We start from the raw sequence: 26,797 nt of genomic DNA, 5'->3' as shown, positions 1-26,797 counted from the left end.
GAATAGGTTACAGTATATCCTAGATACAATATATGTGTGCAGAACCGAACAGTTTTCTTATTGCACAGGGAGAATTGGATTCAAAAGGTGTAAATAACCTGGGAAGAAAAACAAAAATGCAAGCAGTTTATATTCATTTCCCAGTGTTCTTTCTTTGGATGTAGCTGCTTCTGTCCATCCTTGCTCAATTGAAACTGAATTAGCTCTCTTTATCAAAGAGATCCACTTCCATCAGAATACATCCTCAAACAGTATCGTTGTTGAGGTATATAATCTCCTGGTTCTGCTCATTTCACTTAGCATCAGTTCATGTAAGTCTCACCATTCCTCAAAATGAGACCTTATCAGATATATTGGCCATAAAGATTTTTTTCTTCAACTTTCTTCTTCCCTCTTATAATCTTGGTTTTGTTTATGCAAAACCTTTTTAATATAATGTAATCAAAGCTCTCCATTTTGCCTTTCATAATGTTCTCTAGTTCTTGGTCATAAATTCCGCCCTTCTGCAAAAATCTGATAGATAAATGTGGTGTTCTCTTCTTTTGTATAATATAATGGTTCTCTAGAAGCAGGTTTCTTGGGGAGGTTTTCTGGTGGCAGCCTTAGTTTCAGTTCCAAGTAATAATCACTTCAAATGCAGCCAGCTGATAAAATCCAAATATTTATTTTCTCCAAGAGCTCTTGCAGCTTGTCCTTTGCCTCTGCTTTCTTCAGCCTCCAGTCAGCACAAAGGTGGAAGATGGAATGAATCTGAATCTGCCTCCGAGAGTGGGCTTGTAGGCTTCTATATCTCCCAGAGTGCTCTTTGGCCCTGAAAGCTTCTTGCTTATATGCTGTGCACTGAGTACACACCAATCATTATATCACTGGGAAACCATTATTTGTTGTATGATTAAATCAATGCTAAACTAGATTTAAACATTGTCTCTTCAATTCTACTTAGTACCTTGTTTCAAGTTCTGGCCCATAACATTTCCTCATAGGATCAGATCAATCATACTAAAGCAGGCTAGATTAGATAATTATTGTCTCTATCAACTTTAATGAGTTAACACTTTGTAAGGATTCCAAAAGATAAATTTATGTATCCTTTCTTCTCCACAAATTGATATGTGGAATCATCCTTTATGTCCAGATCATGTTCCTATTTTGACCTTGTTTGAGTGTGAGATGTGGGTCTATACTGAGTTTCTGAAGTATTATTGTCTGTTTCCCCGCAATTTCTATCACATAGAGAATTCTTATTCTAGGACCTGGATTTTGGGAGTTTATCAAATACTACATTGCTATGAGCTTTGATTATTGTGTCCTACATATCTAATCTATTCCACTGATGCCTCACTCTACTTCTTAGCCAGTACCAAATGGTCTGATTACTGCTGCTTTGTAACATAGTTTTAGGATGGTACTATTACACTACCATCCTTTGTAATTTTTTATTCATTAATCCTTTGATATTCTTGACCTTTTGTTCTTCTAGATAGCTTTTGCTTTTTTTTCTTTCTAGTTCTATAAAATAATGTTTTTGCAGTTGGATTGTTATGGCACTGAACAAGTAGACCAATTTAGGCAGAATTGTGATTTAAATTATATCAGCTCAACCTAGCCATGAACAATTAATATTTTTCCAGTTGTTTAGATCTGATTTTCTTTGTGTGAGAAGTGTTTTGTAACTGTGTTTATATGGTATTTGGATTTGTCTTGGCAAGTAGACTCCAAGTATTTTATTTTGCTTATAGTTATTTTCAATGGAATTTTTCTTTGTATATATTGCTTATAACTTTGTCAGTAATATAGAGAAATATTGATGATTTGTGTGGGTTCATTTTATATATTGCAATTTTGCTAGAGCTGTGAATTGTTTCCAGTTTTTGGATGATTTTCTAGGATTGTCAAAGTATCTCCTCATATCCTCTCCAAAGAGTGATAGTTTTATTTCCTTATTGCCTATTCTAATTCCTTTAATTTCTTTTTCTTTTCTTATCAGTGAAGCTAACATTCATTTCCCAGTGTTCCTTCTCTGGTTATAGTTGGTTCTGTCCATCATTGATCAATTAGAATTGAATTGGATCTTCTCTTTGTCGAACATATATACTTCCATCAAAATACATCGTCATATAGTATTGTTATTGAAGTGTATAATGATCTCTTGGTTCTGCTCATTTCACTCAGCATCAGTTCATGTAAGTCTTTCCAAGCCTCTCTGTGTTCATCCTCCTGGTCATTTCTTAGAGAATAATAATATTCCATAACATTCATATACCACAATTTACCCAAACATTCTCCAATTGATGGGCATGCATTCATTTTCCAATTTCTAGCCACTACAAACAGGGCTGCCACAAACATTTTGGCACATACAGGTCCCTTTCCCTTCTTTAGTATCTCTTAGTATTGAATTTATTGGCATAAAGTTGGGCAAAGTAACTCCTAATTATTGCTCTTATTTCCTCTTCATTAGTGGCGAGTTCTCCCTTTTCATTTTTAAGACTAACAATTTGGTTTTCCTCTTTCCTTTTTTTCATCAGATTTACTAAGGGTTTATCTATTTTGTTGGTTTTTTCATAAAACCAAATCTTAGTTTTATTTATTAATTCAATAGTTTTTTTTTCAATTTTATTAATCTCTCCTTTTATTTTTAGAATTTCAAGTTTAGTATTTGACTGGAGGTTTTTAATTTGTTCCTTTTCTAGCTTTTTTAGTTGCAAACCCAATTCATTTATCTTGTCTTTTTCTATTTTATGCAAGTAGGCCTCTAGATATGTAAAATTGCCTCTTATTACCACTTTGGCTGCATCCTACACATTTTGGTATAACATCTCATTATTGTCATTTTCGTGGGTGAAGTTATTAATTATGTCTGTGATTTACTGTTTCACCCAATCATTCTTTAGGATAAGATTATTTAGTTTCCAATTATTTTTTGGTCTACTTTCTCCTGACTTTTTGTTGAATGTAATTTTCATTACATTGTGATCTGAAAAGGATGCATTTACTATTTCTGCCTTTCTGCGTTTGAATTTCAGGTTTTTATGTCCTAATATATGGTCAACTTTTGTATAGGTTCCATGTACTGCTGAGAAGAAAGTGTACTGTTTTCTGTCTCCATTTAGTTTTCTCCAAAGATCTATCATACCTAACTTTTCTAATATTCTATTTACCTCTTTGACTTTTTCTTATTTATTTTGTCATTTGATTTATCTAATTCTGAGAGTGCAAGGATCTCCCACTATTATAGTTTTGCTGTCTACTTCTTCTTGCAGATCTCTTAATTTCTTTTTTAAGAATTTAGATGCTATACTGGATCTATATACATCTATATACATATAAACATATAAACTAAATATATGTTTAATATTGATATTGCTTCATTTTCTATGGTACCTTTTAGCAAGATATAGTCCCCTTTCTTATCTCTTTTAATTAGATCAATTTTTGCTTTTGCTTGATCTGAGATCAGGATGGCTATCCCTGCTTTTTTGACTTCATCTGAAGCATAGTAGATTCTACTTGTGGTGTTTTCTTCTTTTTTATAATATGATGGTTCTCTCTGGGAGCAGGTTTCTTGGGGAGGTTTTCTGGAGGCAGCCTTAGTTTCAGTTCAGTAATAATGACCTCAGATACAGCCAGCTGATAAAATCCAAGTGTTTATTTTCTCCTTCCGAGTCTTGTCTCCTTGCCTGGGGCTGGGCAGCTTTCTGGAGAGCCTTTCAGACCAACCTTAGTCTCAGTGGGGAAAGTGCAGGAGACCAGCCACCACAGTGATGTAAGATGAAGTGAATGAATCTGTCTCTGCCTCCAAGAGTGGGCTTTTGTATCTCCCAGAGTGCTCTTTGGCCCTGAGAGCTTCTTGCTTATATGCTGTTCAGTGAGTACACACCAGTCATTATATCACTGGAAAACCATTATTTGTTGTAGGATTAAATCAATTCTAAACTAGATTTAAACATTGTCTCCTCAATTCCACTTAGTACCTTGTTTCAAGTTCTGGCCCATAACATCTCCTTGTAGGATCAGATCAATCATACGGAACCATGCTAAATTAGATAATTATTGTCTCTATCATTTCTAATGACAACACTTTGTAAGGATTCCAACATCTGCTCCAGTATTTTACCTTTACTCTGTATGTATCACCAGATACATACTTCAAGTGCTTTAAGTGTGTTTCCTGTAAACAACATATTGTAGGATTCTGGATTTTAATCCAGTCTGCTATCCGCTTCCACTTTATGGCGGGTTTACCCCATTCACATTTATGGTTAAAATTACTCATTCTGTAGTGCTTGCTATCTTGTTAATCCCAGCTTTTGCTTTTCTCCTTTCCTTCACCCTTATCCCCCTCCACAATAGTAAACTTGTAAGCACCACTTGCCTCTCACAGTCCTCTCTTTTTAGGATCCCTCCCCCCACCTTAGAATTCCTCCCAGTTTTTTATCCCTTTTCCTCACAATTTCTGTATTCCGTTCCACTTAGTTTACTCCTTCCCTTTTCACTTTTCCCCTCCTACTTTTCAATGAGGTGGGAGAAATTTCTCCATAAATCGAATATGTCTAATATTTTTCTCTTTAAGCCAATTCTGATGAGAGTAAGATACACACTATGTTCATCCTCCTCCCTTCTTTCGCTCAGATATAATAGGTTTCCTTTGCCTCTTCATGAGATGTAGTACCCTCACTTTACCCTTTTTCTGGTACAATTTCCTTTCTACTTCCAGTTTCTAGAGCAAAGTATATATGTGTTCTTTATATATCTTTATTCAGAAATATAGTTCCCAAGATTTCTTTTTACCTTTTTATGTTTCTCGTGAGTTCTATATTTGGAAATCAAACTTTTGTTTAGTTCCCTTTTTTTCATCAGAAATAGATGTAATTCACCTATTTCATTAAATGGCCATCTTCTTCCCTGGGGGGAAAAATGTTCATTTTAGCTGGGTAAGTTATTCTTGGCTGTGTATGAAATTCTTAACCTTTCAGAATATCAGATTCCAGGCCCTTAAGGTGGACGCTGCTAGATCTCGAGTAATCCTTATTGTGGCTCTTCTATATTTAAATTGGTTTTTTTCTAGCTGTTTGTAATATTTTTTCCTTTGTCTGATAGTTCTGGAATTTAGCCACAATAATTCTTGGAGTTTTGATTTTAGGGTCCCTTTTAGTAGGTGATCGAAGAATCCTTTGAATGTCTATTTTACTCTCTGTTTCTATAACATCTGGGCAATTCTCTGACAATTTCTTGGAAAATAGTCTCTAGGCTCTTTTTTTATCATAATTTTCAGGAAGTCCAATAATTATCAGATTATCTCTGCTATGTCTATTTTCCAGGTCTGTTGTTTACCCAAGAAAATATTTAACATTTTTTTCCCATTGTTTAATTTTTTTGGTTTTGCTTGACTAATTCTTGGTCTCCTCGAGTCATTCAATTCCATTTGTTCAATTCTGATTTTCAATGAATTTTCTTCACTCGCTTGTTTAATATCTTTTTCTAATTGTCCAATTGAGTTTTTATGTGAGTTGTTTTGTTTTGTTGAATTTTTTTCCATTTCACCAATTTTATTTTTTAGAGAGCCATTTTCTTTTTCCAATTCACTAATTCTGTTTTCCTTGGAATTGTTTACCTTTCCCAATTCACTAATACTGTTTTTCAGGGATTTGATTTCTTTATCCACTCTAACTTTAAATGAGTGGGATGACTTATCCAGACCTTTTTGCCAAGCTTCCCCTTCCTTTCCCCATTTTTCTTCTAGCTCTCTTGTGAGAGCCTTTTTAATTTCTTCTATGAGAATCTTGTGTTTTGGGGACCAGATCATATCCCTCTTTGGGGATTCATCTGGAGACAATCTGTTTTTAGTCTCCCAGGGTTTGAAGTCTGCTCTCTATCCATATAGAAGCTCTCTATTATTAGAGCCATCTTTAATTTTTTCCTCTTTTTGACAAAGAAGAAGCAAAGAAAACAAACAAACAAAAAAAGCAAATGGGGTCTACTGGATGATATTACCAAGCTTCCTCTACAGACTGCAGGGGGCAGCAGTGAGGCACTAGCAGGACAGCAATGGCTGTGCTGCGTCTGCTTTCTGAGACTCTGAGAGCATGCTGAGTCTCTTCAGGTGGGTGTGGCCAGGTCCCAAGAGACCTTAGCTTTTCATGAGTTATAATCTTTACCCCCTGTGTTTAGAGCTTCTCTGCTGATCTACTGGTTTGCTGCCAGAGCACTGTGGTAAAGTTCTCCCCACAGAAATGGCTGAGATCACACTCCACAGCCCTCTGGTCTGCTCAGTATGAGTTGCCTTCCATGCTCTCCCTGATTGCCCTTAGCCTACGCCCAATCTAAGCATTCCCACCCACGAGCAAAAACAGACCTTTTCTGGCGAATTTTGTGGATACCTTCTGTTGCTAATGTATTTGTGGGTTTTTCAGTCAAGTACTAATTCTGAGGCCTAGTCATGAAAAAAGTATTCGAGGGCAAGAAGGAGCCTAGGTAGATGTATGCGTCTTCTCCGCCGTCTTGGTTGGAAGTCCCATCCCTTTCATTTTTGATGTTGGTCATTTGTTTTTGTTTTCTTTCCTTTTCCTCATCAAATTGTCCAAAGATTTATCTGTTTTGTTAATTTTTTTTCATAAAACCATTAGTTTTGTTTATTACTCCAATTGTGGTTGTGGTCTCCCATGGTGATTTCAGAATAGCCTCTACTGGGGATTCCTAGTGATTGGTTTTCAAATAGGCTACGAGCACTGGGGCAAGAGTGCAGAAGCAGGGACTGTCTTGATCTGGTGATTATAGTGTAGAGGGCTGAAACTCTTGAGTCATTGCACTGAGAGCGGTTCAAGCACTTAAGGCTAATTACTGATTGGACAGTACTCTATGGGTATATGCTTAGAAAATGGTCCTTCCGACTATCCTGTGCTGGCTCAATGATTGGTGTATATAGTGGATTGTAGGAGGAACTAGAGGATGGAGTAAGATGAGCCAGAATCACACTTTGGCCATAGATGACGGAGAAGGTGGTCACAGAGATTCTGCTTCCATCCTGTTCAATCCTACTAAAGACTATGAATAAAGATTAAGAATTTTTGTTAATCCTGACTTCAGCTTATTCTGGGGTGTCCTGGGTGCTATTGTGGTGGTCACATTACAGGTTTGAGGAGATGTGATCACTAGGGAACCCAGTAATGAAGGAACTACTCTGATGCAGGGAGAGAGCCACTGAGGGCCTTTGCATGCCCGTGGCCCTTTGTTCATGAATGTCCAACCTTCCTGTAATTCTGGAAACAATTTGATGTCAAACTAAGAATCTGGATGATTCTGTTGCACTAGAAGGCAGCAGGGTTTGATGGAAGCACCCCATGAACCCCAAAAGCTGCGTGTTCCTGATCATGACAGCTTGAAGTCACTGAGAAAGAGTGGTTAAGATGGATATATGGACAAACTTGTCTCAGAGGATAGTTTTCTACTTGATACAGCACTGACAAATTTTTGGATGAAATCCCTTCGATCATTATCTCAACCCTTCAAGTGATTTTTAAATTTCTAAAGGGGGAAGAGTGCAATAGCATTCTCTGTCCTTCCATGTCACAGAATAATTAACTACATTTTCAGGAGGAGGCTCATATTTTCAGATGTAGATGATTTCCTACATTTAAAAAAAAATTGGATTTGTTAAAAGAGTGGAGGGGAATGTAATGACAATTTTTTTTTAAATAAATAAGCAATGATTATCTCAAAGAAGTAAAACATCAAAAGAAAATCACATGTGCCTCAGATAAAATAGGAAAAACTCCCCACCAAAAAACCATTTTTAGTATGCAAATAATGTATCAGAAAAAATAAAATAAAATTGAAAGTAATCACTTAAAAGTACAGACAATGAAAGGGAAAAGGAAAAATTTTATAATTTGTCAAATACTCTAGGCAGAGCATTCCCATTCACAAGGTGTGAATTCCAGGCATAACTGCTGGGATTTGGGTCAAGTCACTCAATCCCACTGAGCTGGTGGCCCGAGTTGTACAAGCAGTGAGAATGAAGGCACTTTCTCCCAGGCTTACAGTGAGAATCCAATGTATTTTTGCATGAAGGTCATTAGAAATTAAATCATTCTTGGGATGTGAGCTACTGGGATTTTTAAGAGATTGATTCTGTCCATTGAAGACTCTTCTCTTGGAACTGACTCAAATTTATAAGAATGCAAGCCATTCTCCGATTGATAAATAGTCAAAGGATTTGAACAGACAATTTTCAGATGAAAAAATAAAAATCATTTCTACTCCTATGAAAAAATGCTCTAAATCACTATTGGTCAGAGAAACATAAATTAAGACAACTCTTTCAGATCTTTCAGACTGGCTAAGATGACAGGGAAAGAAAATGATGAATGTTGAAGGGGATGTGGAAAAACTGGGACACTAATACATTGTTGGTGGAATCGTGAACTGATCCAGTCATTCTGGACAATATTTTGGAACTATGCCCAAAGGGCTATCACACTGTGCATAACCTTTGATCCAGCAGTGTCTCTACTGAACCTGTATCCCAAAGAGATCATTACGAATGGAAAAGGCCTTCCACATATGCAACACACACACACATATATATATAAAATTGCTGAGGCAATTGAAGTTAAATGATTTGCTTCAGGGGCACACAGCTAGGAAGTATTAAGTGTCTAAGACCAGATTTGAACTCAGGTTCTCCTGACTTCAGGGCTGGTGCTCTATCCATTGCGCCACCTAGCTGCCCCCTATGCATGTATTTTGAAAATAAGAAGTTTTAGTTAATAAAAAAAAGAAAAGATTTTTCTCTTTGCCTGTAGGAATAGAAAATAACTGGGATTCTGTTCTTCTGATGGAGGGAAAGGGATATTAATATATATTTGTGTATAGTGTCTATTTTACTGTTTGCTGTTTGTTATTTTTTCAGAGCAAGAGATCAGACTTGAAATGAAGGACACAACTGAGGATCTCAACCCAAGAATTATAAGTCGCTGTAACTTTACTTGGAGAAAAATCTGTGCTACACATGAGAAAATCCACACTGGCAAGAAACCTTATGAATGTAACCAGTGTGGAAAGGGTTTTAGAAAAAGGAGAGCTCTTACTATACATCAGAGAATCCACTCTGAAGAGAAACCTTTTGAGTGTAACCAGTGTGGAAAGGGTTTTATAAAAAGACAAACTCTTACTGAACATCAGCGAATCCACACTGGGGAGAAGCCTTATGAATGTAATGAATGTGGAAAGGCTTTTAGAAAAAGGGGAACCCTTACAGTACATCAGAGAATCCACACTGGAGAGAAACTTTATGAATGTAACCAGTGTGGAAAGGCTTTTAGAAACAAGAGTAATGTTATTGAACATCAGAGAATCCATAATGGAGAGAAACCTTATGAATGTAACCACTGTGGAAAGGCTTTTATAAGAAGAGTTTCTCTTATTGTACATCAGAAAATCCACACTGGGGAGAAACCTTATGAATGTAATCAATGTGGAAAGACTTTTAGTTATAAGGGAAATCTTACTGAACATCAGAGAATCCACATTGGGGAGAAACCTTATGAATGTTACCAGTGTGGAAAGACTTTTATACAAAGGGAGTCTCTTACTGAGCATCAGAGAATCCACACTGGGGAAAAGCCTTATAAATGTAACCAATGTGGAAAGACTTTTATACAAAGGCAATCTCTTACTGAACATCAGAGAATCCACACTGGAGAGAAGCCTTATATATGTAATCAATGTGGAAAGACTGTTAGATATAAGCGCAATCTTACTGTACATCAGAGAATCCACACTGGGGAAAAGCCTTATAAATGTAATAAATGTGGAAAGACGTTTAGATATAAGCGAAATGTTATTGAACATCAGAGAATCCACACTGGGGAGAAACCTTATGAATGTAACCAATGTGGAAAGGGTTTTAGGTTTAAGGGAAGTCTTATTGGACATCAGATCAGCCACACTGGAGAGAAATCTTATGTAAGTAATGAATATGGAAAGGGTTTAGTAGAAAATCCTGCTTGATTCTTGCCAGATTTGTGAAGAAATGTAAAGACATTAAAATAATGAGGAAAATGAATTTGATAGAGAACAGTGAGAGATCAGCCTGGAGAAGTCAGTCAGATCCCTTGTATGAGAAGGTCTTTCTTCTCATGACTTGTAGGGCTTTGTGCTTCTGAATTGAATTGTTCAATATAACTGCTACTGGCTTTGGAGTCAGGAGCCATGGGTTTTTTGTTTTGTTTTTCTGCAGGTGGTCTCTGAATTCTTTGTAATTTCACTTTTTCTCTGTTTAGAAGTTCTGCCCAGTTCTCTTGGATTGTTTTCTTCATCCTTCGGCCCATTTTCCTTCCAGTTATGTGTTTCCAGGAAATCCATGATCCTTAGGTTGTCTCTGTACCTGCTGTCTTAGAACAGAATGCACTTTATTTTAGTAAGGGGCCAATTTTGTTTTGAATGTTCATAATTTTTACTTTACTTCTTCTATGCTGTCCTTTTATTTTTGAGTATTTCCAGTCCCTCACTATTCTCTTTCTTTTTTTTTTCCCCCTTTCAGGAGGTTTGCCATGGCAGATTCTAAGATTTCTGTTCCCTTCCCCTGGCCATTTTATAAATGTTTCATATTTAGAAGATGCCATAAATAAGTCTTTTAGCTCTAGTTTCCTCAGAGGTGTAGTTCATCTCTTCTACTTTCCTCTCAATCTACATTTCTTCATTCCTCCTTTCCCTTTAAATTCTCTTGTAGATTTCCCTTCTTTTCTTGTCCATTGGTTTATAGATTTAGTATAGTTTATAGATTTCCTCCATTTTACTTCCCCTTTCCCATAAGGATTTCTTTCCTCACTCTCCCTCTTCCCTTTCTATTTTATCTAGATTCTCATTTTCTGATCCACAGCTCCTCTCATCCTCTGGTCTCTGTCTTTTTCCCATATACTTCTGACAATGAAAGCCCCCTAGGTGACCCTTCTGAGCTCTGCCTTGTAAGTGCTTTCTGTCAGTCCCACAGATTATTTCTTTCCATGGTGTCTTCCTTTCAGAATATTGTGTGTCACTGCAGAGTCAGAGGGAACACTGCTCCATTGTCAGGGAACTTTGCCCCCTGATATTTAACTTCTCTTGTCCTCCTTTTATTTTTCTTCAGCATTCTCCTAGAAATCTCAATCCTGTCTCCATGCTCTCCTGCTCTTTCCATTGCTAGTTCCCCTCACGAGTGACAGCTCCACTTAACTTAAAGTAGCCTTTTCAGGCACTTAACCCCCAAGCCTCAGGCTGAGGTCCCTTATCTCTTATAAGAATATCCACCAATCCCCCAAAGTCTGGGCCCTTCCTCTCTCTACCTTCTCACTCTTTCCAGCTTCTTGCCTGACCCCTCAAGTGGTCTTCCCTTTCCAAGTCCATGGAGCTCATCTCCCCAATACCTCATTTTCTTGATTGTTTTCCAGACTTTGACATTCCTGGTGACTCTCTCTCCTCCTCCTCGCTTCTCTTTGTTTTTAGGACCTGGCTCTCTCTTGGCTTTCCCCCTCCTTATCTGACCACTTCTCTGTCTTCTTACTGGAACTCAGGCTCTTCTTTACCACAGAATGCCCACATTTTGTCCCTTATTGTGAAGGTCCCATCTCAGCTTCTGTGCTCTCTGGAACCCATTGTTCCATCTCTTGCCCTTATCTCCTTGGTTTGCATTGATCTGGCAATATTCCAAAGTCAATCAGTTCCAGGGCATGAGAAGGTCTTTCTCCTCAAGGCTGGTAGGATTTTGTGCTTCTGAATTGAATTGTTAAAGATGACTACACCAGCCTGGCACTTTGTAGCCATGGGTTTGGTTTTTAGATCCTGGGATCAGATTTGGTTTTTCTGTGGGTGAACTGGGAATCCTTTCTATTGGCTCTATTCTATTATTCATTTTCTTTGTCAAGAAGTGACCAGTTCTCTTTGACCATTTCCTTTATGATAGTGACCATTATTTTTAACCAGTGTCCTTCCCTAAGACCTCCCATTCTTTGCTTTTCAGTGTCCCTGCTGTATATTTCCCTTCAGTACACTTCCCTTCAGCAAGGGCAAATTTTTTGACTGTTAATTATTGCTTACTTCATTTCCTTTGTGCTGTCCATAATAACTTTTATATATTTTTATTCCCTATCTATTTTCTCTTTTTTTTGAGGGGGAGGGGGTGGAAGAGGTGCTATGGCAGAATCTATTCCCTTATCTTGGCAATTAACAAAAGAAGACCAGAGGTCCAAGAAAAAATGGAAAAAGGTCTGAATGGGAAGGAGGCACTAGATTCAGGCATTTGTGGACAGCTCAGTCAGACAAGTCCCAAAGGAGTAGAGCCAGGTGAATAATGAGGAGATACCTGGCCTTTTTCTTTAAGAGAAGATTTGGAGTGCATTAGACCCCCTCATTTGGTAAAGGGGGGCTGTGGGAGGCTTGTGATGGAAAGAGATTTGCAATATCTTCTCTTGGGTGTGAGTTGAGGAATCACTCAGAGATCAGTTATCCGTCAGGGAAAGGACTGCCTGTCTTTACTGAGAATCCACTCTTTGGATGAAGAAGGGATCAAAGGGCCCTGAAGAAAAGGAAAGATTCAGCAATCCATGGCAATCTCAAAAAAGTGTAACAAAACAATAAATTCCTCAGTAGTTCACAAGTGAACAAATATAGAAATGTAAAACTGAAATGTGCGTTACACAAAGACCATGAGGAGGCCAGGGTAGCAATTCCTAATTAAAAAACAAACATGTCACAAGTTCACAAAAGCCATTCTCTTTGCCAAAGGTAAGTTTATTTAGGAGAAAAAGTTATGCTGAAAATAAGCAATAAAATAAGAACCTGCTGTGGGAAATATGAAATAGTGCTGAAAGAGCAATAGGGTTACCCTGGAAAAGAATTTGGAAGACTCCATTAAAGGATTATGGTGGATTATTCCATTGACTGATGGCCTAGAAACATAAAAGGCTTTAGCAAACTAATCAGAGTTAGTTATAGTTAGGTAGATATAGATAGATATAAAGTTAGCTATAGTAAGGACAAAGTCAATATTCAATTGAAGGCACTATGAGGATGGGGGGGGAGGGGGGAGTGCCCTATAGTGGGTTTTGCTTTTAAAAATACTTAGTAGAGACATTGACCATGTGTACATTTTTGATAGGTGAGATACAGGTTCGAGATTTCTAAGGGTAAAAGGGGGACGTGCCAGACAAAAATCTGGGAGCTCACAGGGAGGCATCAAAGAGGAGTCAGATGGAATGCTCCTGGCAGTCCAGGTCCCAGACCTCAGACATGTAATCAGACTCTCAGAGGTTGTTTCCAGGTGTGCAGAGTTTGGAGGGATAGACAAGTGAGGCTGACAAAGAATTCCTTTCCCCCATCACTATATGGGGAAAGCCTGGGACTTGATTATTCCTGATAATGGCAGATCGGGTTCTACTTGACAAAGGAAGTGAGCAAGCTCAAAGTATCAGATGGTTCAAAGATGAAATCTAAAATCATGTACTTGTAGAAGGTTGGAAATATAGATGGCCCCTCCCCAGTATCAGGGCATTCCCACTTCTGGCCACTTTCTCCTATATAAGTTCCATCTCTTGGCTTCTTAACTTATCTTCATGATTCTTGTTCAAACAGGATTATAGATTTCTAGACAGCTTTATAAAATACTTATTTCTCAAAAAGAAACTGACAATATCTTTCCCATGAATGTTTTTAATTAATGAAGGAAGCTTCTAGTTAGTCTTGTTTCTCTGTAATGAAATATTAAAATTATGCAGTATATCCTTGAAATAAATGAAAGCAATGACTAATAAAAGAATGAGCTGTTTTGCCCATGACAACATGCTACCCAGAGTGACCTCAGGGAAGCAATAAAACTTTTTCCCAGAGCATGCTGTACTTGCCAACTTCTCACAATGTCTTTACAGAAGTTTCTTTAGAATATATCACTTAAGTCAATTCTGCTGAAGAAGAAATTTCCCATCACCCTCTTGCTCTCCACAGATCTGTCTCCCTCAGATAAAACACAAACTCTTGCTGATTCCACAAGGAAATGCAATGAATAATAAGACATTTCTCAGCTTTATTCCAACTGATTCTATAAAATGCTTTTCTCAAAACTCAATAAGACTTAAGGACCATGGTTGCAGGAGCCAACTCTAACACTCAAAAATGGCATGAACTTTGAGCAAATCCTTTCTCTGTTTCAGTTTCCTCCTGTAAATTGGGGAGGGTTGGTTGGATTCTTGAAGTTTTAAATGACTTTCAGCTCTACATGTCATGACTTTGGTGCTTTAGGACTTGATGACATTCAGGGATGTGGCTGTGGACTTCACCCAGGAGGAATGGGGCCTCTTGGACCCTCCTCAGAGGGAGTTGTACAAGGAGGTCATGTTGGAGAATGCCCGGAACCTGCTGTCCCTGGGTAAGGAAGTTTCCCTGGGTAACACTGAATCTGCAATCAAAGGGCATAGCTTCATTTCCTGGGGTGCAGGGTTTGGGGGTGTATCAGTCAGAAAGGACGAAGTGCTAGTCTGCTGTGTCCATGCACCAGAGGCCTCCTATATAAATTTGCCTGGTAGCAAAAAAAACAGAGGGTGTCTTTGGTTGCTCCTGAAGCTGTCTTTTACCAGTTCTAGGTAGCTTCAAGTCAGAGATGAAACCAGTGTGGAAGCATCTCACCCAAGGATCTACTCTGAGCTTATTTTGACTGACCTCTACCTGGACACAGACTGGTCGACCAGAGTTCTGGAAATTGCTCCCACAATTATTGCTGCAAATGTCCCTCTTTGGCACAGAGCCAGGATTGGGAATACTCTTCTTTTTAGCGAGTATCACTTTGTAGCCCAAAGCCCATAGTTGTTTCTAGTATAGGAAACTTGTCCTTGATCTTCCTTCCTATTGTCCTCAAATTCTAGCACCAGTGGTGGGAAAGGAAAGGAAGGGAATCAGCATTTCTTTTCATGTACTGTTTGCCAGGTGCTGTGCCTTATGCTTTCTTTATAATACATTAACAATATTGTTTAAGAAAAAACTTCCAGCAAATAAGTTATTTTGATTATTCAAAATACCAAAATTAATAATAAGGCACAAATGAAGAAAGAGATGATTTGCATCCAGATAAAGAACTAATAGAAACATGTATGTCATAATTTTACTTTAGGCCCAATAACACTTTTTATTCACTTATGGGGTTAGAACTCTCTGCCAGAATGGCACCTAATAGGATAAGAGGAGGGGGAGAAAAGCATTTGACTATTTCTCCAAAAAAAGTTGTACAACAGGATGATGGGACAAACCCTATCATAGATTTCTTGCATTAAAAGCATTAGTGGGTGACCACAGACTCATATATTTCAATATAATGGGGTCAGTCTTAATGGGGCAGCTCTGGATCTTCATCCCATTCCCTAAAGAGAGCTAAATTTCAAGCTTATCTCCTTCATCCCTCCCTGATTTCTATGCCCAGGGCTTCCAGTTCCCAGAGAAGATGTGGTCTCTTATTTTAAGCAAAGACAAATACCCTGGATGCTGGAACAAGAAGGCCTGAGGAGCAGCTCTCCAGGTGAGTGAGGTAAAAGCAGAGATGTGAGAGTTACAAATGATGTTAGTAATTACCCTGAAGAAAATACTGACTTTGGGTGAGAAAGACCAGCCTTGTTATTCTTTTTCAGATACTCCTGGGCCAGTCAATGTATTTCAGTTTTCCATCTATCAAATGAATGGGTTGTCCTCTGTGGCCTTGTAGATCCCTTCCAGTGATTATTTGGGATCCTATAAGAAGGCATTTTGGAATTTGTGGCAATGCAATTCTCCTAAAAGTGCCTAAAAGATTATCCCAGATGAGCCGTTTCTTAGAACTTCTCTAAGTCAGCAAACTTTTAAGTGTCTGCTATAAGCCAGACCCTGGGCTAAGCACCAGGAACATAAAGAGAGACAATGAGACATCCCCTGTTCTCCTGGAGGTCACAGACCGCTGGGGCAGACAGTACACCAGTAATATACTGTGGACCAGATAAATTGGATAAATTTAGTTCCTCCCTAAATCACTAAGTAATTAAGGTAATAATAGTTTAAGAAGGAGCGTTAAATTGGGGAGATAATGGTCAAAATGAAATACCATACCTAGCACTTACAGTACCTACTGTGACATGCAGTGTGTTAGTATTGTCGCAGTGTATCAGTAATGTTACCTTTTATCCTAATGCAATAGCATTAGGATAATAGTCTATAAAATGCCACAGGATGATTAACTCAGTATTCTGGATGAGACATATTTTCAGATGTTGGTGATTTCTTGCAATTTTCAAAAACTGGGTTTGTTTAAAGAATATGCAGGAGCATGTGATGATAAAATTTTGAAAACAAATAAGCATTGATCATTTTGAAGAAGAAAATTATCAGAACAAAATCACTTATACCTCATATAAAATACGAAAAAAAAAAATCCAACATGCTTAGTATTCAAATAATGTATCAGAAAAAACAAAAAATTGAAAGTGATCACTTGAAAGTGCAGACAATGAAAGGGAAAAGGAAAAATTTATAATTTATCAAATACTAAAGGCAGAGCCTGGCCATGCATAGGGTATGATTTTTAGGCATAGCTGCTAGGATTTCAGTCAAGTCACTCAACCCCTCTGAGCTGATGGCTTGAGTTGTGACTATAGTGAGAATGAAAATATTTTTTGTGTTGCCACAGGTTTACTGTGAGAATTCAATGTATTTGTTCATGAATGTCATTAGAAATTAAATCATTCTTGGTATGTGAGCTAGTGACATTTTTAAGTGATTGATTCTGCCCATTTAAGACTTTTCTCTTTGAATTGACTCAGATTTATAAGAATACAAGCCATTCTCCAATTGATATATGATCAAAGGATTTGAACAAACAATTTTCAGATAAAAAAATAAAAATCATTTCTAGTCATATGAAAAAATGCTCTAAATCACTGTTGGTCAGAGAAATGTAAATTTAGACAGTTGCGAATTACCATTGTATATCTCTCAGCTTAACTAAGGTGACAGGAAAAGATAATGATGAATGTTGGAGGGGATGTGGGAAAACTGGGAAACTAATACATTGTTGGTGGAGTTGTGAACTGATCCAATCAATCTAGAGAACAATATGCAATTAGACCCTTAGGGCTGTCACCCTGTGTATATGTTTTGATCCAGCAATATCTCTACCAAATCTGTATCCCAAAGATATGATAAAGGAGAGAAAAAGACCCACATGTGCAAAAATATTTCTAGCAACCCTTTCTGTAGTGAAGAGAGGACTATGGGGATTGAGAAAGGATCACAACCTAGTATTTCACCTATTTTTTTGGTACTTTGTTTGCATTTAGTTTTCTTCCTCATTTTTTTCCCTTTTTAATCTGATTTTTCTTGTGCAGCATAAAAATTGTGAAAATATGTATAGAAGAATTGCACATGTTTCATATACCTTGGATTACTTGCTATATAAAGGAGGGTGGTAGGGGAAGGAAGGGAGAAAAAATTTGGAACACAAGCTATTGCAAGTGTAAAAATTGAAAATTTGTTATGCATATATTTTGAAAACAAAAAGTTTTAATTAAAAAAACATTTTTCTCTTTGCCTGGGGAAATAGAAAATAATTGACATTCTGTTCTGCTGATGGAGGGAAGGGGATATTAATGTATATGTGTGTTATAGTGTCTATGTAACTGTTTGTTGCTGGTTGTTTTTTCAGAGCAAGAGATCAGACTAGAAATGAAGGACACTACTGAAGAGAAAAACCTTTCTGTGGTAGAATCTCACAGGCCAAGATCCATAAGTCACTGTGACCTTACTTGGAGAGAAATCTGTGCTAAACATGAGAAAATCCACACTGGGGAGAAATCTTATGAATATAACCAGCATGGAAAGGGTATAAGAAAAAGGGGAACCCTTACAGTACATCAGAGAATCCACACTGAAGAGAAACCTTATGAGTGTAACCAGTGTGGAAAGGGTTTTACTGAAAGGAAAGCTCTTCATGTACATCAGGAAATCCACACTTTGGGGAAACCTTATGGATGTAACCAGTGTGGAAAGACTTTCAGCAGAAAGGGATATTTTACTATACATCTGAGAATCCATACTGGAGAGAAACCTTTTGAATGTAACCTATGTGGAAAGGCTTTTACTGAAAGGAAAGTTCTTAATGTACATCAGAAAATCCACACTGGAGAGAAACCTTATGAATGTAACCAATGTGGAAAGGGTTTTACAGAAAGGAACGCTCTTACTGAACATCAGAGAATCCATACTGGGGAGAAACCTTATGAATGTAACCACTGTGGAAAGACTTTTAGGCAAAAGTCACATCTTACTAGACATCAGAGAATCCACACTGGAGAGAAACCTTATGAATGTAACCAGTGTGGAAAGGCTTTTAGACATAAGGAAGCTCTCACTGTACATCACAGATTCCACAAAGGTGAGAAACCTTATGAATGTAACTTGTGTGGAAAGGCTTTTAGCAAAAAGACAAGTCTTACTGGACACCAGAGAATCCACACTGGAGAGAAACCTTATGAATGTAAGCAATGTGGAAAGGGTTTTATACAAAGGGAATCTCTTAATAGACATCAGAGAATCCACACTGGAGAGAAACCTTATGAATGTAAGCAATGTGGAAAGGGTTTTATAAAAAGATATTCTCTTACTGAACACCAGAGAATTCACAATGGAGAGAAACCTTGTGAATGTAACCATGTGGAAAGACTTTTTTACAAAGGGAATCTCTTTCTGAACATCAAAGAATCCACACTGGAGAGAAACCTTATGAATATAACCAATGTGAAGAGACTTAGATTTAAGGGAAGTGGACATCAGAGAAGCCACACTGGAGAGAAATATTATGTAAGTAATTAGTATGGAAAAGGTTTTGTAGAAAATTCTGATAGACTATTGCCAAATTTGTGAGGAAATGTAAAGGCATTAAAATAAGGAGGAAAATGAATTTGGTAGAGAGCACTGCGAGAGATCAGTTTACAGAAGTCAGTCAGAGCTGTTGTATGAGAATGTCTTTCTCCTCATGACTTGGAGGATTTCATGCTTCTGAATTGGAATTGGGAGCCATGGCTTTTTTGTTTTGATCTGGTTTTTAGTAGGTGATCTCTGAACTCTTTTCTTTGTAATTTCAGTTTTTTGGTTTAAAAGTTCTACCAGTTCTCTTGGATTGTTTTCTTCATCCTTGTGTCCATTTTCCCCCAATTACAAATCAATGATCCTTAGGGTGTCCGTGTACTTACACTCTCAGAATTCAATGCACTTATTTTACCAAAGGGCCAATTGTTTTTTAATGTTCTCATTTTTTTACTTTACTTCTTCTAAGCTGTCCTTCCCTTTTTAAGTATTTGCATTCCCTCATTATTCCATCTTTTTTTTTTCCCTTTGGGGAGGGTTGCCATGGCACATTCTAAGATTTCTATTCCCTTAGTTTGGCAGTTTTGTAGATGTTTTATATGTGTTTGTCCCATACTTTTAGTTTCTTTAGACATTAGTTCATCTCTTCTGCTTTTATGTCAATCTACATTTCTTCATCCCCCCTTTTCTTTTAAATTCTCTTGTAAATTCCCCTTCCTCTCTTGTCTCTAGCTATTACTGCTCATTGGTTTTTAAATTTCATCCATTTTTCTTCCTTTTTCCAAAGAGGATTTCTCTCCTCCTTACTCTCCCTCTTCCCTTTCTGTTTTACTTAGATTCTCATTCTCTGACCCATAGCCCTTCTCTTCGTTTAGTCATTGCCTTTTTCCTGTACACTTCCTTGAGTTAAAGGCTCCACGGTGACCCTACTTAGTTCTGCCATGTAGGTCATTTCTGCCATTGATTCTAGGTCCAGTCCCACATGGTGTCTTCCTTTCAGAATACTGTATATCACTGCAGGATCAGAGAGAACACTGCTCCATTGTGAGGAATATTGCCCCCTAATATTTACCGTCTTTTATTCTCCTTTTAATTTTCTTTAGCATTCTCCTAGAAATCTCAACCCTGGGCTTCATGATCTCCTGCTCCTCCCAGTGCTAATTCCCCCAGAAGGCCCAGCACCCCTTAACCTAAAGACAAAGACAAATAGTCCCTTTTCAGGCACTAAACCCCAACCCTCAGGGTCAGGGCCCTTATCTCCTATAAGAATATCCACCAATTCCCCAAAATCTGGCCCCCTCCCTCTCTTCACCTAGGAGGAACACTTCAATTGGAGAAGGTCTTAACACATTTTGGTACATGAATAAATTGGAATATTGTGCCATTAGAAACAGTGGCTTGAAAGAATTTGGAAAAGCATGGGGATATGTAAATGAATGGAGATAGACTGAATTGAGCAAAATCAAGATAAACTATATACTCCCTCAAGTGCTCAGATAAGACTGATCAGTGATCTCTTTAGTTTGAAATTTCTTCCAGCAACGTAGAAGCATGTCTGTCTGTCCATCCCCTGGGGCCCTTGCCTGTGTCTCATTTTCCCCAGCGGGTCTATCCCATATACAGGGATCCTTCCCTATTTTCTCCTACCACTTCAAGGACACATGTAGAAAATAAAGGAAGATCTAGAACAGAAAAGAAGAAGGGCAGAAACTTTCATTATCTCTCAGCCATACCAATATTCTTTTAGTTACAAATTTACATGTGGGTAAATGCATGTGCCTATATATGTTTATGTGTATAAGAGTATATCTAGATATGTATACATTTTCCATTATGTGTATATGCATATAGTATGTGTCTATGTCTGTGTGGGTATTAATCATAGCCTGCTTCGGGGATGTGGGGATAAAAGAAGGAAAATAGAACAAAGTAAAAAAAGTGCACAACAGAGAACAAAAGAACAACCTACCATAAAGTAGAGAAGGCCCATCATGAATAGAATTTCTTTTATTATTAAATATAATTTCTTGGACTGGAAATTCATTGTTACATCTTGAGTCCTCCCTGACATTTTTTGGGCACATGATAATGTTGTGCTTTTTTGTTGTTTTTCTTTTTTTATGTTTTTATTTTTTATTAAGTAAAAAATAATAAATATATCATCATCTTTTTGCCTTTTTAGTCTGACTTTTGTTGGAAATAATTGAAATATGTTTAAAAGAATTGCATATATTTAACATATTTGGGTATTTGCTGTCTTGGAGAGGGGAACGTAAGGAAAGAAGGAAGGATCGTATAGAAGTTTTACAAAAATGAATGTTGAAAACTGTCTTTACATGCTTTTGGAGAAATAAAATACATTGTTTTAAAAAGCAGCTGCTGATGAAAACCATCCAATTGGCTTTCATTCAGTCAACTTATAGTTCAATGTTATAGGACGTGTTGATGGAAACATAACAAGAAGTGTTGGTCAAAAGCAAGTGGCCCAAAGCAATGCGGTTGTTCAGAACTACATAGACCAAGGGTTCAGAGGACATTTGGAGCTCTTTGATGGTCTGGGACTTGTCCCCACTGAGTTTCTCAAAGGCCTCACTTATATTAGCAGTGACATCATTAAATTCCAAATAAGCAAAGTATGGCCCGGAAAATGGCTGCCAGCCTTCCCTAAAAATTATGAAGGAAAAAAAAAAAAAGACATTTCCAACAGTGAGGGACTAGGGGTGGGATGTGGGAAGCAACTACCTTCCAGAAAACACCTTGTTGGGGGAGATTGATTTTTAAGGACTGGTGGATGATCATTAAAGGTACTGCCTGCTAAAGTTGTTTGTTTTTCTCTATGTTTAACATGAATGTAACCAATGTGGAAAGGCTTTTAGATGCAATGGAACTCTTACTGTATTTCAGACAATACATACTGGGAGAAACCTTATGAATGTAACCAATGTGAAGAGACTTTTAGATTTAAGGGAAGTTTTACTGGACATCAGAGAAGCCAAGCTGGGGAGAAACCTTATGAATGTAACCATTGTGGAAAGACTTTTAGATATAAGCAAAGTCTTACTGGACATCAAAGAAGCCACACTGGAGAGAAATCTTATGTAAGTAATGAAAATAGAAAGGCTTTTGGAAAAAAATCTGATTGGTCCTTGCCAAATTTGTAAGGTAATGTAAAGGTGTTAAAATAAGAAAGAAAAGGAATTCAGGAGAACATTGGAAGTGATCAGTCTACAGAAGTCAGTCAGTTCTCTTGTATGAGAAGGTCTTTCTCCTCCTGACTTGTAGGGTTTTGTGCTTCTGAATTAAATTGTTCAATGTAACTGCTACTGGCTTTGGAGTCAGGAACCATGGGTTTGTTTGTTTGTTTGTTTGTTTTACTATGGGTGATCTCTGAATTCTTTCCTTTATAATTCCAGTTTTTCTCTATTTAGAAGTTTTGACCAGTTCTCTTGAATTGTTTTCTTCATCCTTGTGTCCATTTTCCCTTCAGTTATGTCTTTCTGGAAGATCCATGATCCTTAGGGTATCTATGTGCTTGTTGTTTTTGAATTCAGTGTACTTTATTTTAGGAAGGGACCAAATTTTTTTGAATATTCTTGTTTTTTACTTCACTTCTCCTAGGCTGTCCTTCCCTTTTTGAGTATTTGCATTCTCTCACTATTGTGTCCTTTTTTTTTTCCTTTGGGGAGGATTGCCATGACAGATTCTAGGATTTCTGTTCTCTTAACCTGGCAGTTAACAAAAGAAAACATAAAACTTTTTCTCCCATAGTATGCTATATTTGCAAATTTCTCACAAACCCTTTGCAGAATTTTCTTTAAGATGTATCACTTTTATCAGTCCTGCTAAGGAAAAAATTTCCCATCATGCTTTTGTTCCTCTACATAGATCCATCTGTTTCACAGATAAAACAAAAGCTCTCTTTCTGACTCCATGGAAAGGACCATTCCTTAATGAGACATTTCTCAGCTTTATTACGACTGATCCTGTAAAATACTTTTTTGAAAATTAAATAAATGTGGTAATGACAAAAAGAACTGACTCTGACAATCAAAAATGTCATTGGCTTTGAGCAAATCCCTTTTCTGTGTTTCCATTTCCTCCTGCAAATTGATGAGTTTTGGATTTTATATTTTTTTAAGGTTTTTATTTTCAAATTATATGCATAGATAGTTTTCAACATTCATCTTTGCAAAATCTTGTGTTTCAATTTTTTTTCTCTCCTTTTTCCCCACCCACTCCCTTGGATTGCAAGTAGTCTAGCATGTTAAACATACAGTTCTTCTATACATAGTTCTATAATTATGTTGCACAAGAAAAAAAAAAAAGATCAAAAAGAAAAAAATGAGGAATAAAACAAAAAGGAAGCAAACAACAAAGAAAGATGAAAATGCTATGTTGTGATCCACAGTCAGTTCCCACAGTCCTCTCTGGGTATAGATGATTCTATCACAAGACCATTGGAACTGGCCTGAATCATCTCATTGTTGAGAAGAGCCACATCCATTGGAATTGATCATCATATAATCTTGATGTTGCTGTGTACAATGGTCTGGTTCTACTCACTTCACTTAGGACCGGTTCATGTAAGTCTCTCCAGCCTTTCTGAAATCAGCCTGCTGATCATTTTGTATAGAATAATAATATTCCATACCATTCATATACAATAACTTATTCAGCCATTCTCCAAATGATGGGCATCCATTCAGTTTCCAGATTCTTGTCACCACCAAAAGGGCTGCCACAAACATTTTTGCACATATGGGTCCTTTTCTTTCCTTTAAGATCTCCTTGGGATATAAATCCAGTGGAGACACTGCTAGATCAAAGGGCACACTGATAACCATTTGGGCATAGTTCCAAATTGATCTCCAGAATGGTTGGATCATTTCACAATGCCACCAACAATGTATTAGAATCCCACTTTTCCCAAATCCACTCCAACGTTCACCATTATCTTTTCCTGTTATCTTGGCCAATCTGAGAGTTATGTAGTGGTACCTCTTGATTTGTATTTCTCTGATCAAGAGTGATTTAGAGCACCTTTTCATATCACTAGAAATGGTTTCAAGTTTTTCATCTAAAAATTGTTTGGATATTAACTATTCTTAATAAATCTGATAGAGGCAGCTAAGTAGTGCAGTGGATAAAGCACCAGCCATGAAGTCAGGAGGACTGGAGTTCAATTCTGGCGTCAAACACTTAACATTTCCTAGCTGTGTGACCCTGGGTAACTCACTTAAACCTTGATTGCCTCAGTTTAAAAAAAAAAGAAAGACAGACAGAAACTAAGAGAAACCACCAAAAGCATGAAATATTGAAATCATCACATAAAAACATTTTTATCGATTTTATTTATTTATTAATTGCTGAGTCAATTGGGGTTAAGTGACTTTCCCAGGATCACACAGTTATGAAGTGTTAAGTGTCTGACGCCAGATTTGAACTCCAGTCCTCCTTTCTTCAGGGCTGGTGCTCTATCCACTGCTCCACCTAATTGACCTTTTTTCTGTTTTCTTTAGCATAAAACTACACAACATGCTAATTATTCCTTTTATTTCTTCTAGTTTTCTTCTGATTTTATCTTTGCCATGTGCTGTTTTATTGATTGTATTTTTTGCTCTAAGTTTTTGTATCAGATTAGCTAATTAAGACTTTTCTCAACTTTAGTAATCTTCAAAGAAGTCATTTATCATTTTAATTTTTTTATTTTAATTCATCTATTTCCTTTCCCACTTTAATATTTTGTCTTTTATACTTATTTGAGGTTTATTCATTTAATTTTCTCAATTTTTAGAATGCAGATTTACTTAATTTTTCTTTTGCTTAGTTATAAGGATGAGTTTAGCTGAATCTCAGAAATTTTGGGATATTGTTTAGTCGTTTTCTTTTTTGCAGAGTTCTAATTTCTGAAATTTGTTCTCTGACTCAGTTATTATTTAATATGTCACTGGTAAATCTCCATTTAGATTTGCATCCTTTGTTGGTTATCACTGAACCAATCTCCATTCTCATTTCATCCGGAAATGAATGAAGGTAGTAATTATTTCTGCCTTTTTATGTTTGTGTGCAGTATCTTTACCCCAGTGTTTAATCTGTTAGAGATGAATTCTCCATCACCATACAGATGAATAAGAGATCAAGGAGCCCTAAAGAAAAGGAAAGATTCAACAGTCCATGGCAATGTCAAAAAGTGTAAAAGAGCAATAACTTCCTCACTTGTTCAGAAGTGAAAAAAATTAGAGGAAATAGCTGAAATGTGGATTACACAAAGACCATGAGCAGGTCAGGGTAGCACTTCCTAGTTAATAAATTGACAAAGGCCATTCTCTTTGACATAAGGTTAGTTTATTTAGGGGAAGAGGTTATAGATAAAACGAAGAGATAAAACAAGAACCAGCAGTGGTGTAGTGTCCCTGAAGGCTACTCTATCTGACCATCCATCGGCAGCCCAGAAAGGTCAACTTACCAGTCTTTGGGCTCCCACCCCGGATCCCACAGAGACAGACCAGCGCATTTTGTCTTTATTCAGTCGTCCTCTCAGTAGGCGGAGCAAGAGAGGAGCTCTGCTCAGGGCTGTCTGTTGAGCTGCCTCTCCTCCAGGAGGGTCCGCCCAGCCCTCTCAGACTGAAGGCTTCTGGAGTTAGGGCTGGTCCCAGGAGGAGATCTAGCAGGAGGACATGCCCCTTGCCATCTCAGGAAACCTGTAGCAGTTCCCTCAGTCCTGCCTGAGAGGCCTCGTCCCTCTGTGCCTCCTGGGCCTGCCCTACCAACTGACTACAGGCACCGGGGCACCTCTCAGAGAGAGCAGCGCTCATTGCCCCTTACATCTCCCACTCTTTTATTAATAAGACTGAGTGTTCTCATATAGATGAATGAGAAGCTCTTCCTTAGGCACTTCTAAAGAATTTTTAAGAATATGTATAAAGCATCGTAGTAAAATAGGCAAAAGCAAAGGAAGCAACAATACAAAAATGGCTACATAGAGCCCAAGGGGAGGGGAAAGGAAGTATGTTGTGTCCATCACTAAGCCGGTCTGGCAAGAGTGGTCATCTCCCCACTATGACGCTATCTCAGGCATTTCTTGGGTTGTTTCTTCTTTGTCCCCTGTTTTAATAGGGGCAACTTTCCTTGTTCTTCTCTCTAGAATCCAGCGGCTTTCTCCATCAGGACTTGCAAGACATCAATATCCCGGCCCTCTCCAAAGGACTAAGGGTGGACCTTGCCAGTGTCCTTCCTCGTCCTTCCAGAGAGCCTTCTGTGTGTTCTACGGCATTTGAAAGCCTGTTTTCATAGAGACTTGTTTTCTTTCCTGTCTATAAGATTGTGCCAAATGTATCATTCCTGGAGAGAGGCCGGTATCCCTATCTAGGCACAAAAAATTGTGAGGGTCAGGGGAGGAGCCTCGCATAGCATAAGAGGAAGTACAGAGGCCTTGAAGCCTGAGGAAGCCGGATGTAATTTCTGCAGCCAACAGGCATCGCCTCCCGAGAAAGGAAAACATCTCCTTCCATATAGGATGTGCATGTGACCTCACAGACCCTATATAAGTAGTGGGGACCAGGAACTAGATGGAGTTCATTAGGAGTTCACTAGGAGGTTGGGAGGGAATTCAGTGGTAGTGCAGGATGCGATTGCATGGAATAAAGACTTGTGCTTGCAAGCAGCTGTGTCCAGGCCTTTTTGTTGAACAAGAACCACTGCTCATTGAGGTAGCGTGGCTGAAGAGGTTCAAGACCAGGGATTTGATCAAGTTCCTTAATAGGTGGTTTTGATTGCATTACTGCCTCCCCCCCCCCACCTCCTTCTTCCTCTACCCATGAAGAGTTAATTGAGGGGGGAGGGTCATGAGATGTGGAATGATCTAATTTCTCCTGCTGTGAAGTATCACACTCAAAATTATACTTAACTCCATTCTTATCTGATTCTTCCTCCTTTTCACCTAGTTTAG

At 37.8% G+C, this 26,797-nt stretch overlaps 1 protein-coding gene across 1 annotated transcript in view; it reads left to right on the top strand.

Annotated features, from left to right (window-relative positions):
• The window catches only part of LOC127552245 (zinc finger protein 585A-like), a 30,446-nt gene extending 3,937 nt beyond the window's left edge, over positions 1-26,509 (top strand). The window contains exons 3-8 of the mRNA XM_051982835.1: positions 8,912-9,966; positions 14,272-14,398; positions 15,443-15,538; positions 17,690-18,843; positions 21,754-21,947; positions 25,994-26,509. Of these exons, the coding sequence (XP_051838795.1) occupies positions 8,912-9,966; positions 14,272-14,398; positions 15,443-15,538; positions 17,690-18,843; positions 21,754-21,947; positions 25,994-26,126 (2,759 nt within the window). The 3' untranslated portion in view covers positions 26,127-26,509. The remainder of the gene's footprint in view (positions 1-8,911; positions 9,967-14,271; positions 14,399-15,442; positions 15,539-17,689; positions 18,844-21,753; positions 21,948-25,993) is intronic.
• Positions 26,510-26,797: the final 288 nt, after the last annotated feature.

This window comes from Antechinus flavipes, chromosome 2 (genome assembly GCF_016432865.1).
Source record: "Antechinus flavipes isolate AdamAnt ecotype Samford, QLD, Australia chromosome 2, AdamAnt_v2, whole genome shotgun sequence".
In the NCBI taxonomy this organism is placed as follows: domain Eukaryota; kingdom Metazoa; phylum Chordata; class Mammalia; order Dasyuromorphia; family Dasyuridae; genus Antechinus; species Antechinus flavipes.
This window is presented reverse-complemented; position numbering and strand designations above follow the sequence as displayed.